The 13,198-nt window shown below is 49.2% G+C and overlaps 1 protein-coding gene across 1 annotated transcript in view; it reads right to left on the bottom strand.

The window, feature by feature from the left end:
* Positions 1 to 13,198, bottom strand: part of EGFR (epidermal growth factor receptor) — a 200,052-nt gene that overhangs the window by 48,123 nt on the left and 138,731 nt on the right. The window contains exons 4-8 of the mRNA XM_004739376.3: positions 10,526 to 10,660; positions 7,041 to 7,109; positions 5,860 to 5,978; positions 4,452 to 4,593; positions 2,780 to 2,896 (exon numbers count right to left, since the gene is read on the bottom strand). Of these exons, the coding sequence (XP_004739433.1) occupies positions 2,780 to 2,896; positions 4,452 to 4,593; positions 5,860 to 5,978; positions 7,041 to 7,109; positions 10,526 to 10,660 (582 nt within the window). The remainder of the gene's footprint in view (positions 1 to 2,779; positions 2,897 to 4,451; positions 4,594 to 5,859; positions 5,979 to 7,040; positions 7,110 to 10,525; positions 10,661 to 13,198) is intronic.

Here is a 13,198-nt window from a genome sequence, read left to right on the forward strand (position 1 = left end):
AAATGCTTTGATCTGTGTCCTATTGCTCCATCAGTCTCACAGGCCCTTTTCCACACTCCAAGCCCCTTTATTAATTTATATCCACTCCTAAATTTCCATCTCAAATGCCATCTCCACCCTAAAGTCCGCTTATCTGTTGTAATTCTCCCTCTAGAATTTGCAGAGCAATTTTGGTACCTATCTTCCAGACTTATCTTGACTTTGAAGTATAATCACTGGAAATCTCATTGCTCAGGATAAGGTCCTGTTCTAGGAGGAGCAGTTAAGCTCTGTTGCACCAGAACTGCCACCCCTCCCACCCCCCTTCCCCCATGACCTTGTGCTCCACTCCACTGGGAGTCCCTTGTTGCTCGTAAGGAAACCAGCCATGGCTGACTCTGGTGGCCAAGACTGGGTCTCCAGGCTCACCCTATGGGCCATGTTTCTCTCTGGTTCTGAGAAGCTGCTCTACGGAGTCCTGGGTTGAAGGGCTCAACCAGCCTTCTAGGGCTGCATCTAACACACGGGGGTTATGGGACTCAGGGCCTGGCTTCTTTAGGATTCACAGGGTCTGGCTGACAATGGCGAATGAGGGGGCCCTATGAAGACTTGCCATTTAATTATAGGTCTGGCAGAGAATTCCATGGTTTGGAGAGAATATTCAGGCTCTCTCTCTCTGCTTGTGCGTGACAGTGTGGTGGGGTTACTTAAATCCTAAATCCAGAGACCAACTGTATATGCACCCCTAGACTTCCCTGGCACCACCTTCCTTACCCAGGGGTACTGCCCTGTAGCCAAAGGGATCAGAATCGGGGATGTATAGAAAATTAGGGAATGATAATTACAGGCGAATCAAACTATTTGTTGAACACAAAATTAACAAAACCAAACCAAAACCATCTCTGATTCTATCAGTCCATTTGAGGATGCTGATAGTAACCCTCTCTCTCGTACTTCCCCTGTGCCCGGTACTACCCCACATTCTTATTTTCCTCCTTCCATGTCTGCTCTGCCAGACAGTCTCCTGAAGCCAAAGGATACTCTTCCATCAGGGCACCTGCCCCAACTGCCCCAACTGCCCCAAGGAGTTGCAAGACCAGGAAGACATGGACTTGGCCCACAAGCTCATGGGTCTGGCTTGGGACCTCGACTGCACGAACTTCAAATCTCGACTGCCATTCTTAGCTGTTGAACTGTGTGCAAGTCATTGAGATTCTCTGTTACTCAGTGTCCTCATCTGTAGAATGGGAATCCTAATAACAGACTTCCCTGTGGCATCGGGAGAATTCAATGACATGGTACAGGGAAGGTGACTCTGCCCCACGGGGACACCTGTGAAATGTGAAACGTGAGTAAAGAGGGGAGTGATCCGTTTTGACTGAAAAGACTGATGGCTCCCCAGGGAAGGTGGCACCGGAAGTGGACACCCAAGGTAAGCAGCTATGCACTCAAATGTTATTTGTAATAGCAGAAGAGTGTAACAGTCAAAATGGCCACATAAAGGGAGATCCATTGAATAAATTATGGTACAGCCACAGAAGGGAGCCTACACAGCTGCACCACAGGATGAAGAAGATTCATATGACTTTATCTGGAGTGATTTCCAGGGCCTATTAAGGTTAAGAAGGAAAGTACAGAGTTTAGGTAGTATCTTTTGAGTAGAAGACATGACTGGGACCTGGGGTGTGTGAAAGGGACACAGGAGACATCTGGAGAGGCCATGTGTGGGACAATTCAAGTACCCAAATGAATGACAGGAACAGACAGGAAACTGAATAAAGAAGATTCCATGACCTCATATAGGAACTAATTTTTTTTTTTAAAAAGAATGTCAGTAAATAAATGGGATGATAGAAAAAGAAAATCACTCTTTTATACCCACCAAGATATCTTATCTAATCTGTCACCATCAGTAATGCAATAACATGGCATCATATGACACCTGATTTGATAAAATGAGAGGAAATCAACATGACCTAGGCAACGCTCCTGTCCCAAACACCCAACCGGAAGACGGCCATGGAAAAACAGTCAATGAAGCCAAACTGAGAGACATCGTGCAAAACACCTGGGCTGGACACTTCATGGCTGGTCATGGAAGACAGAAGAAAGCAAATGAGGGGAGGAGGGCTGAGACACAGCTATTGACCAACGAAGATAACGCGGGCAGGACATCTACTTTAAACCCATGATCCTTGACTGGGTTCTGGACTGAGAAGAAGCTAAAAATGACTTACGTGGGACAGGAGGGGGAAGCCTGAGTCGAATTGGGTACTAGAAAAGACTACTGAGTTGATGTTAAGTGATCCTGATGTGAACTCATCTTTCATTACTTAGGAGAATGTCGCCAATTGTAAGAAAACATGCTGGCAAATGTAGGGGTGCTGTGTTGCAATATCTGTAACTGTCCTCTAATTCAGAAGAAACTTGTGCCCAAGCACGCACACATGTACAGACACAAGTATAAAGACAGTGAAAGCAATGGGGCCAAACATTACAAAGTGGGGAGTTTATGTGAAAGGCATACGGGTGTGCACTGCACTACTCTTGCAACATTTCTGGGTGTTGGGAAGTTTTTACAAAAAAAAAAAAAAAGTAAAAGGCAAATTAATAAGCAGGAGTAAATTGGCCTTGAGGAGCCTCCAGGAACAGGGCATGATATGAAGGCAGGAAGAAATTTCTGAGCCTGAAGGAAGAGATGAGCTCAGATCTCTTCCAACTGTGATGTTGGACGGGCTGGTGGACCCCAGCTTTGTGACCAGACGAAAAGCCTTGTCCCCACACCCTGAAGGCTTCCTACCTTTGCGGCAAGGCCCCTCACACTTCTTACACTTGCGGACTCCATCTTCCTCTACCTCGTAGCTGTCGGAGCTGCAGGCTCGGACACACGAGCCGTGGTCGGTCACCACGTAGTTACCTGCAGGGACAAGGAAGGAAGGTGACGAAAGCCACACCAGGTGTTCCTGGGCCTCACACAATTGCCTCATGTTCTCCTACAAAGGAGCCGATGAAAAGGGCCTCTAACCCTCTGGTTTTATTTACTTGAAGGACAAAGAATGAAAGGTTGCCCTCAGAAAAGGAGTCAAGTTCAAGAGTTTTAACAGCTTATCAAACCATGGTACGGAGAAATATAGCTCATCACAGGCAGGAAACGGATGGGATAGACAGAGCCTGGGGTCTGCTCACAGGTTCAGAACATGTCTTTGCAGCTCATTTTTCTGTCAACTCGACCTTCACGACCTGTGGTTAAAGTCTGAATGTTTATTTAAAATAAGTGATCTTGATCAAAGCCCACTAGTCCACATCTGAGGATGGATGGAATTCCTGTGGCCAGCGTGCTGCCTTCTACGGTCCCGCCCAGCCTGATAAACTTCCCTTGGCCGGGGGGTTGGTCCCACCAGCTGGGTTCTGCTTCGAGCCACGCACGTTCACCATCTCCTAAGCCTCCCCTCCCTTTGGAGTAACTTACTAGTCTTAACATTAACACAAACATCAATATGTTTTTGGGGCTCTATGTGTTCCCCTTTTGACTTCCCCAAGTATGTCCTCAAACATATTTACCAGTCATTTGCAATTTTCATTCTATAAATTATTTGCCTTTGCTCTCAGACTCTGGTTTCCTGTGGGTTTTTAAACTCTACCTGTTAAACTCTCCCTCAAAGACGACACCTGTGTCATCATTGTGGCAATTTTGTAAGACTTTAGTTCGTTCGATTCTATTTCTGTGTGTTTTTTTTTTTTTTTTTTTTTTTTTTTTTTTTTTTTTTTCTGCATAGGATTTTAAAAAGTTTTTGGGTCCACAAATCTGGTCGGGCAAATCTCCCCCTCATAGCTGGGCTTCCAATTTTTTTCTCTTGATCTCCCCTCCTAGAAATCAAGATTGGTTTCTAATGCTCCTTTAATTCGACAACTCTATACTTTCTCTATGAGGACACAATTCCCATCATTTCCCTGAACATTAGAGCCACCTGTTGATGCAAACACAAATGAGCAAAAGCCAACCCAAAACAATTCAAACAAAACCAAACAACATACAAAGGGACTCCTCTGAAGTTCTAGTTCCCTTAAGAGGCACAATTTTCACCAGAATCTTAACCACTAAAGAAGGCAGGTTTCCTGACACGCTTTCTCATTTAGGTCTTTTCAAGACCTGCTGGGCACAACAGCTGAACAGTGAAGTGGCCCAAACAGACAACCGAATATTCTGGACGGCTATTATAGCTGGACCTCAGTCCCTGTCCTGGCCCCCACAGACTCCAGAACAGACACTGGTCAGCAGAGCACCAGCCATCGCCTGTCACCGCGGTGGTGACCTGACTCTTCACCCGTGCACTTGGTGACCTGCCTCACAGTGAGGCCAACACACAGACCCAAAGACTCCCCAAGACAAGGAACTCCAGGATCCCAGGGGGAGACAAAGAGGAAAGAGACGCCTGATAAATGAAAGGGTTTTTTGCATGTGATGAACTCACGGGGGCACTTCTTCACGCAGGTAGCACCAAAGCTGTATTTTCCCTCTGGGTTGACGTCCATCTGGTAGGTGGTCGGGTTGTAGAGCATGAGCGGCGGGCAGGTGTCCTTGCACGTGGTTTCGTCGCGGAACTTGCGGCACACCTGTTACAGGAGCACAAAGCTCGGGTTATAGTTCTTGACGTCCAGGATTTGATTAAAGCAAAACCAAGCAATTCTGCCCTCCCGCCCCACAAACCTAGTGAAGCACTTTCAGAAGAGTCGGAAAGACCTTAAAAGTATGATTTTTCTTGTTCTGTCCTAGCTGTGATAATTTACGATTATGATGATAAAAACCCACGTCTTTATTATTTACAAATGATGAAGGAGTTCACTTGCTAGATGGGTCCCTGTGGAGTGAAATTAGTTTTAAATTCAATCTCCTGGGTCTCCCTCATAGGGGACACGTAAGGATGGGTTTTGGCATGTGTTGCCAAACTGCAGAAAACGCTACTGGGGAAGGCTGCTGTGCAGAGGCGACCAGACCACATACACGGGTGACCCGAAGACCCCCAGGCCGTCTCCCCTCCAGCCCAGACCAACCAGGTCGGATGCAGCCTCTGGCATTTAACAACCTCTGCCTCCCTGAAACGGGCGTCTTCTGGATCCCACCTTAGGTGGGCCTCCTCCTCTGGAGCCCATGGGCGTCTCCTGGCACTTGGGGCTGTCCAGGGCTCAAGTTGGCCAGCCCTCATGTCTCTAGGACGCCCAAGGTGCACACTATGGGGGCCACCTCCGGGTAGTGCCCACTGCCCACTGGAGCGAGGAGGCTTTCGTCAGGACTTTCTGCAGTAACAGGGACCAGACCCAGTGCTTTGGGACCCCCTGGGGCGGGGGTGGGCAGGAGGCTTTGAGCTGTGCTGGGGATGGGTCAGAAGAGCTCCAGCCACGCGTTCAAGTCTGTGCGAATCCAGGGACGTGCCTTACCGTCTCTGTGTATTTATGCTAAGGGGCCTTCTGGTGTCAACTCCGTGGGTTTAGACTGAGATGGAATGACAGAGAGTGTGACAACAGAGCCGATGGCCACAAAGAACACTAAGGACAGACAGCTTGTATTTAGTACTGATGCTCGTCCCACGCCCAGGCCCTGGTCACGGACGCCATGTGCACTGTGACATCGGAGCACTTAAAAGGCGCTGTTTACTACGCATCACGCTCAGGTGAGGAAACTGAGGCACGGAGGGGTCAGAGGATTTGCCTGAGGTCACCCAGTAAGTGTCGAAGGCAAGATGATAGAGGGGGATTTGTCCCCTTGGCCAGTGCTCCCACAAGTGTGATTTAGTGATTTCTCCCACAGGAAGCCCCTCTCAGCCATGGCAAGATAAGCCCCCCGGGGGGTGGTCGGCTGGGGGTGGGGGTGGTCAGCCTTACCAGACAGTCGCTCTCGCGGGGCCCTGTGCAGCCGGCGGCACACTGGTTGTGACAGCAGTCGCTGGGGGACCTGCCGCGGCAGCGCCCCGAACACTGCTGGGCACAGATGATTTTGGTCACTGAAAAGGAGCAAAGGTCACCGGTGAGCTCAAGAGCCAGGGAGGGTGGAAGGGCCACCCCTCAGGTACCCTGCAGAACCCTTGAAAACGGTGGGTGAAGTGGCCAACGGGGGGTGAATTCAGCAGTTCCCCAGCTTGTTAGGGCTGCGAAACTTCGCGTTCTGCCAAATCACACCGAATCGTGACCTTTCTTTTTTCTTTCTTTTTTTTTTTTTTATAAATTTATTTATTTGACAGAGACAGAAATCACAAGTAGGCAGAGAGGCAGGCAGAGAGAGAGGAAGGGAAGCAGGCTCCCTGCTGAACAGAGAGCCCAACGCGGGGCTCTATCCCAGGACCTGAGATCATGACCTGAGCCGACGGCAGAGGCTTTAACCCAGTGAGCCACCCAGGCGCCCCAGAATCATGACCCTTCTGTATTCCGCCTCTTTTCCCCACTGATTTTCAGTCACTTCGGAGGACTGACCAGGTCAGGGCTAGACTTTTAGCCGCGCTCAATAATTATGCGCTAGTTAGGACTGAGATTTGTGGTGATACGGAAAATGCCATCCGATAACAAATGTGCCTGCCAGAAAGTGGTGAGTTAAAGGATGAAACTGTCACATCACAATTAAACCAAAGGTCAGACGGTGAAATTTGAGGCAGATGTCCCCAGATCCCTTGGCCGCCCGTGCTCCCAAATGAGGATTCCTGGAGAAAAACCCTCCTGCAAAGTACTGCTCTTGCTTCTGTAGACACGTCCCCGAGGGAAAGGAAACCAGAGGGGCTGGGGACAGGCAACACGGGCAAGTCTTCTGTTCCCAGGAAAATATGCCAACCCCATGGTTCAAAGAAACTGGCTGGCTTGTGTGTGGCTGCCTTCCGCTCATTTATGGCAGACGGGGTGCCCCGACCAGCCCACAGTGGATTAACCGCGCGCATAGAGATCGGCAAGACCATCATTCTCTCGACTGCTGCCATCTGACCTTCTGGAGTCTCCCAAGGGAAAAGGCACACAGTCTGCTGCGTGGAAGGGGAGGAAAGTGGACCCGCGTTGATCTGAAATGCTGCTTGCTGACTTACATTTCTGGCAATTCTCCTTTCCCGGACCCCAACAACTTCCATTGGGACAGCTCGGATCACACTTTTGGCCTAAAATGTAAGAGTAATAGTTAAATTCATATCTCAGGGAAGAGAACAGTGGGGTGAGGGGGTGGGAAACTGGAGGCAAGACCCTGAGCAATGTGACATTCCAGAAACAAGGAGCAGCTCCCAAATTTCTAGTTCTCCATTTGTCTGTTGCTGGCTGAACCCACTGAGCCACCCAGGTGCTCCCGTAACATGATTTTCAATAGCACGGCTATACCATCATTTCTTTAACTAATCTCTTATTTTTAGATATGTAAGTTGTTTTAAAAATTCATTACAGGTAAGGCTGCAAGGAGTATTCTCACACAAAAGCATTTTTCTATATCCTTGTGCTTTTCACTCGCCTAGACATGATGAGTGCACACTTTAAAGCTTTAATACATATTGCTAAAATTCTACCCCGACCGTATTTTATTGGTGTATTTGCTCACAAGAAGAGGATGAGGACTTCTGCTTCTCAATACCTCTCCTCAACCGGGTATCTAAAAGTCGAAAGGAATCCAAATCTTTTGTAAAGGCAAAAATGATGCTTCTTTATTTTGACCTTTTTAAAGTTACAGTAAGGAATAACATTTTACTTTATTTCTTAGGCATCGTGTCTGTGTTGGAGCAGCACAAACTGCTCATGTCTTTGGCCCTTTTTTTTTTTAACTGGGAGGCTTGCCTTCTTGGGATACCTAAGACTACTTTACCACCATCATATTATCAAAAATATTAACCCTTTCCAAGGCAAGCAGATGATGCGCAATATTTTCCTGTTTGTTATTAAGATTTCTTAATATGGAAGTTTTCTTGTATGCCATCTGACTGGGCTTTTCTTCAGCTTGAAAATACCAATAAGCATCTTCATGTTTCCTTCTAGCACTTACACATATATTCAGTAATTTATTGTATATTATATGATTTGGAATTTATATTGGTGTGCAAAGCGGATGATTGATTTAATTTCCCCTTAAGGAAACCCACCTAATTGAACTTCAAATTCCGAACTACATCAACCGTAACATCACGTGGGGGCACACTGGGTAACCTTTTTGATTCTTAAATCCGCTGCCCATAAAATACTTAAATCACGTGATGAGATTTTCCTGGATAAAAATGAAATGCGACAAGTTCTCAGAAGGCATGTGTAGCTTGAAAAGTTCTAGGCAAGGGCAGGGTTTCCCTTCCCTCAAGGAGCGTGGCAGGTTCCTCACCTCGTCACTGGTCGGGTAATTAATGAGGAGAATGCAAGTGGCAGGTGGATACTGTTCTTTAAAAAAAAAAAAAAAACCCTATAGTTCTGGCACTTTGATATCGTCCCCTTAATAGTTCAATCACTCTGGAACGATTTACTGAATAATAAATTCTTTCCTCATTTGCTTGAAATGTCATTCCTTTATGGACACTTAATTAAATTTTAAAAAAAAGATTTATTTATTTGACAGAGATCACAAGTAGGCAGAGAGGCAGGCAGCCAGACAGGGGGAAGCAGGCTCCCTGCTGAGCAGAGAGCCCAATGCGCGGCTTGATCCCAGGACCCTGAGATCATATCTGAGCCACCCAGGCTCCCCTATGGATATTTAATTTAGTGAGGCTTATTCTTACTATCTTTCTCTTCTAGGTCTCTGGTTTATTCTTTAGTGTCTATTCGTAACCCAGCACTCTACTGGTTTGCAGTTCATAGCCTTGTCTTATTTGAATCTTGTTATTGGAAGAGCCTTCCTTCCCAGTATTTTTTTTTCAGGGTCTTCCTCATGGTCTTGGTGTGACGAGGATAGGTGTGCCATTTGGGCTGTTGGTTCTAGTTTATGGCAAACCCATCCTAGCCTCACAGCCGTCCAGTGTCCGTTTTTTGGGTGTTGTTATAAATGTCCACAATTCAACCTCCCCATTGTCTGTCCATCAGACAGCTGAGGAAAGGTTAAGCCGGACATCATGGATAATACAAAATTTTGCATTATAGGATAAAGTCTGCAGTTTCTTGCCACACTGACCATCTGTTGGAATCCTGTATTTAGGAGACAAAGGGGCTCGACACCCAAGTTCACGGCATTATTTGTAACCACCAACAGGTGGAAGCAACCCAAGAGCTCACCAGCTGATGAACGGACCAACAGAACGCGTGCACACAGATATCCCCCCAGTGGACAACGGACTACTCCTCATCCATGTAAAGGTAAGAAATTCTGACATGTGCCGCAACATGGAGGAAACTTGAAGACAGTAACCCAAGTGACAGAAGCCAGTCACAGAAAGCCAAGGACTATGTGACGCCCCTTCTGTGAAGTCCCTAGAGCAGTCACACTCATAGCGATGGAAAGCAGCCTGGGGTTGCCAGGGGCTGGGGGAGTTGGAGGGGGAGTTCCTGTGAACCGGGGACAGAGTTTTAGTTTTGCAAGATGAAAAGAGTTCCGGAGACGGACAGCGGTGATGACTGTACCACAGCGGGAATGTACTTTTACTACCACCGAACTGTACCATTTTTAAGAATGGTTCAGATAGGAAATTTCATGTTAAGGGTATTTCAGTACGATAAGCAAATAAACAAATAAAATAAGATACAATGAAGTAACCAGAAGGGGGTTCTAGTCAATTTTGAAGATCCACAGGAGCTCCAGATTCTTTGAGACCAAAAATAAATAAACCAACAAAACCCCACAAAGAACCCCCCCCGCACAGAAACGCGTATGCAATGCACAGTTTAGGGAAACAGAGAAGCAGGAAACGGTGATGACTTGTTTTAAAGGACTGAAAGACCAGGGAGACCAGGGAGGGGGGAGTTAAAGAGGAGCCTGGTAACTGCAAGCATGTGTCTTCAGAGTTTCCCACACAGTGTTGCCAAGGGTCCAAGTGGTGCAGCCCTGACCTACAGCCTGGCCCCCGGCCAGCCTCCCTCTGGCACGGGCCGCTTCGCCGATGAATGGCGGGGACCAGGTTATGGGCACCAAGGGGAATATGGACCAACAGCCCCCCAACCCCCACCGCTGTGCACTGTGCCCAACTTTGCTGGGGCTCTATTGTTGGAGGCCAAAGGTCAGCCTCCCGTGTTTCCAGAGGGCCTGGCACTGCTCAGCAGCCCGTCGGAAGCACACAAAAGCGTGGCTTGTCTCCTCTGGGCAAGATGGGAGAGGCCCCTGGGGCCAGCACTGACGGCTCCTGTCAGCAGCCACACGAGGGCTCCGTTGTCGTGGCAGGGGGTGATCTGCCCAGTTCGCAGGCATGCCTACTGTCCCCACGAGAGACCAGCTTCCCCTAGGTCCTGAATAAGCACTCTTCTAGCAGGCAGAGCAATTGTTTACTACTTATTTTTGGTTTAGATTAATCTGCTCTCTGTCACACTCCCAACCCCCAACATGCTATAACTCTGTGTCCACCTCCCCCCACCCACCCAGCAACCGTAGGAGCTACAGGCAGAGGGGACTTTCTGGAGCACTTACAATTGCCCGCATGGTTCTGGAAGTCCATTGACATGTTGCTTACAAAACTGTCGTCCACGATGTCCTGCCACTTGATGCTGTCCACGTTGCAGAGGACAGGGTTGTTGCTGAAGCGCACGGCGCCCTGGAGGATTTCTGTGCAGGGAAAGAACCTCGGTAACCACAGGGCCAGGTCTGTAAACTCCCGCAAAGCACAAAGCACGCATGCATTTCTTTACATCTGGAGTTCTGCTAAAGCAGGACCCCCACAGAGCTTGGGCAAGGGCAGGGGTGGGGGAGGCAGCTGAACTATGAGGGGTGGTAGTGTCACAGAGGAGTTGGGCTTTCCCCATGAAACTGGCCTGGAGCACAAACCATCAGAATGCAGAGATACGGGAGGGAAGGAAGCTGTGTGGGGTGAAAGTGAGTGGGGACTTGGGTCGGAGGGGCGTGGCAGACACGCACTGTGGCCAGCAAGGCCAGGAGAAGGGGCTGACGCTGTGAGGTCCTCAGTGGAAACGGTGGCCGGGGAGCGAAGGGGGGGCAGGGAGAAGGCTCTCTAGGTACGGGGAGGAGAGGACAGGCGCCAGGAATGCCACTGGCAGGAAAGACTATGTTTCACAGGAAGAAATGACACAAGATGGAAAACCAGGAATGATGAGAAAAAGGCAAGCGTGAGTGTAGGGAGAGCGCTGCCTCGACGCCAGCTGACAGAAACGGTTCCTGACCGACTTCTGTGCACAAACACCGCAGCTGGGGGTGGGCAGGGGTGAACTGGATATAGGAGCTGATGGGCCAGGGGAGCCCGAGGGGTCACGTGGCTGGCAAGCTCGCGCCCCCCCGCCCCGAGACCCCGCGGGACGCAGGACACAGCCAGGTACTCTGCTGGTTTATTGAAACACACAAGCTTAGCTAATGGTCACAAGGACCCCACCAGGTAGATAACGCCCAGCAACTCCTCAGGCAGGGAGCAGACCTGCCCCAACGACAGAGCACAGACATGAAAGAGAGGGTCCTCCCCAGGAGGAGCTCCGAGGCTGTCGAAGAGAACGACACTTCCCGGAGCATCGTGTGGCCTGTGGGGGGGAGGGGACAGCAGGCTTTCTGAAGCCAGAAGACGGAGCCAATGCGTGTCGGTGGGACAGGTGGGCGTTCTCCCCGGCGGACGGTGGAGAAAACCGCAGAAGGAAGGCAGGGAGGTCCAGAAGGGCCAAACTGTGGGGTGTTGGGTTTAAAGTCAGAGATGACAGCAGGACAATCAGGAGATTGTCAGGAGGCAGCCAGAGTCAAGAGGGTAAATCTCTAATGGGAGGTCAGAACTGGAACCACAAAGTAGGGGCATCAAGGCTGCTGTGACCCTCGTGAAGACAGAGGTGCCAAGAAGAGTGTATGTGGTCGGGCCTTACAGAACACCTTCGGTCTGCCATGGTGAGAAGTAAAAAGTCAGCAAAGGTGCTAGACGATTCGGGTGCCCCTGACTGGGTAGCTTAGAAGAGAAAGAGGCCATCGGCCCGGGTGCCGTCATTCTTCTATTTTTACTTTTAGTACTTAATGATTTTATTCTTTGTGGTGGGCACTGAGTTGATTTTTAGCACCAGTACTTGATTAGGATGGAAAATTTCACATTAAAATAGTTATTTGATCACAAGAAATCACGTGCACGCATCCAACCCCATCCCAAAGCGGAAAGAACACCAACGAGGGGAATATGAACTCCTCAGTGCTTTTACCATAGTGATTCCCTGAATCTCCCCCCACGCCCAGGAAGTGTGTGACCATCGTTATCCACATTTTTAAAGCAGAGGAAGCTGAGACACAGAGAGAACCCGCTCCAGGGGCATCTGGCTGGGGAGTGGTGGAACCAGGCCTGGAACCCAGACAGTCTGGCTCCGGGGTCCACGCTCTTAACCGCACCTGCCCATCACTGCGACAGAGCATGAGGCCAGACGGGCAGATTGAGGCATGCTGGACGCACATACCATTTTGCAAAATGTGTAAATAGCACAAATTAGTATCAGCATAAACGCGAACTATGTGCGTGGGTGCTGTGAGTACCTACTGTGCTGGGTGGAAAGTCTTAGGGCCGTTTCATAGGATGGCCAAACCCAGGAGCCCGACTAGAAGGCTGTGCCAGCCGTTTTGGAGTCTGGGTCTGGATGCCTTGTCTCATTCCAGTGCTGTTGTCTGCCAGGCTCCGACCACTCCCAGGACTCCCTCTGTTCTGTACCCTCTGCTGGCACCCCCTCTTTCCTGGTGGGCCCCCTTCCCATCACAACTGCATAGCACAGGGGAAAGGTAAAGACGCCAGTGGCCATTTTTGGCTTTTTTTTTTTTTTTTTAAATGAATTTGGGACCTTAGGAGGATCACTTTGCCACCATTTCTCTATGTGCGAGACGGTGGCAGTGTAAACACGTGCAATGCAGGACGGGGCTGGGCCTCATGTTCCCGAAGTAACAGGGCCGGCACCAGCTCCGCACCCACCACATTGCGGGGGCACGCTTCCGTTATCTTCACTTTTGTTTAAATCAACGTCTGTCTCTCCTACCCTCTTCCTTAGCTTCTACTTGGAGGACCCTCATGAACGTCCCACTCACGGGAATTCAAACTCTGCAACACCGTCATTCTCTGTCCTTCCCGTCAATGTCTCTGTCCTTAAGTCATGCTCTGTGTGACAGCATCACTCTGAAAGCGGC

This window comes from Mustela putorius, unplaced genomic scaffold (assembly GCF_011764305.1).
Source record: "Mustela putorius furo isolate JIRA1106 unplaced genomic scaffold, ASM1176430v1.1 tig00003845_pilon_pilon_pilon, whole genome shotgun sequence".
Lineage (NCBI taxonomy): Eukaryota > Metazoa > Chordata > Mammalia > Carnivora > Mustelidae > Mustela > Mustela putorius.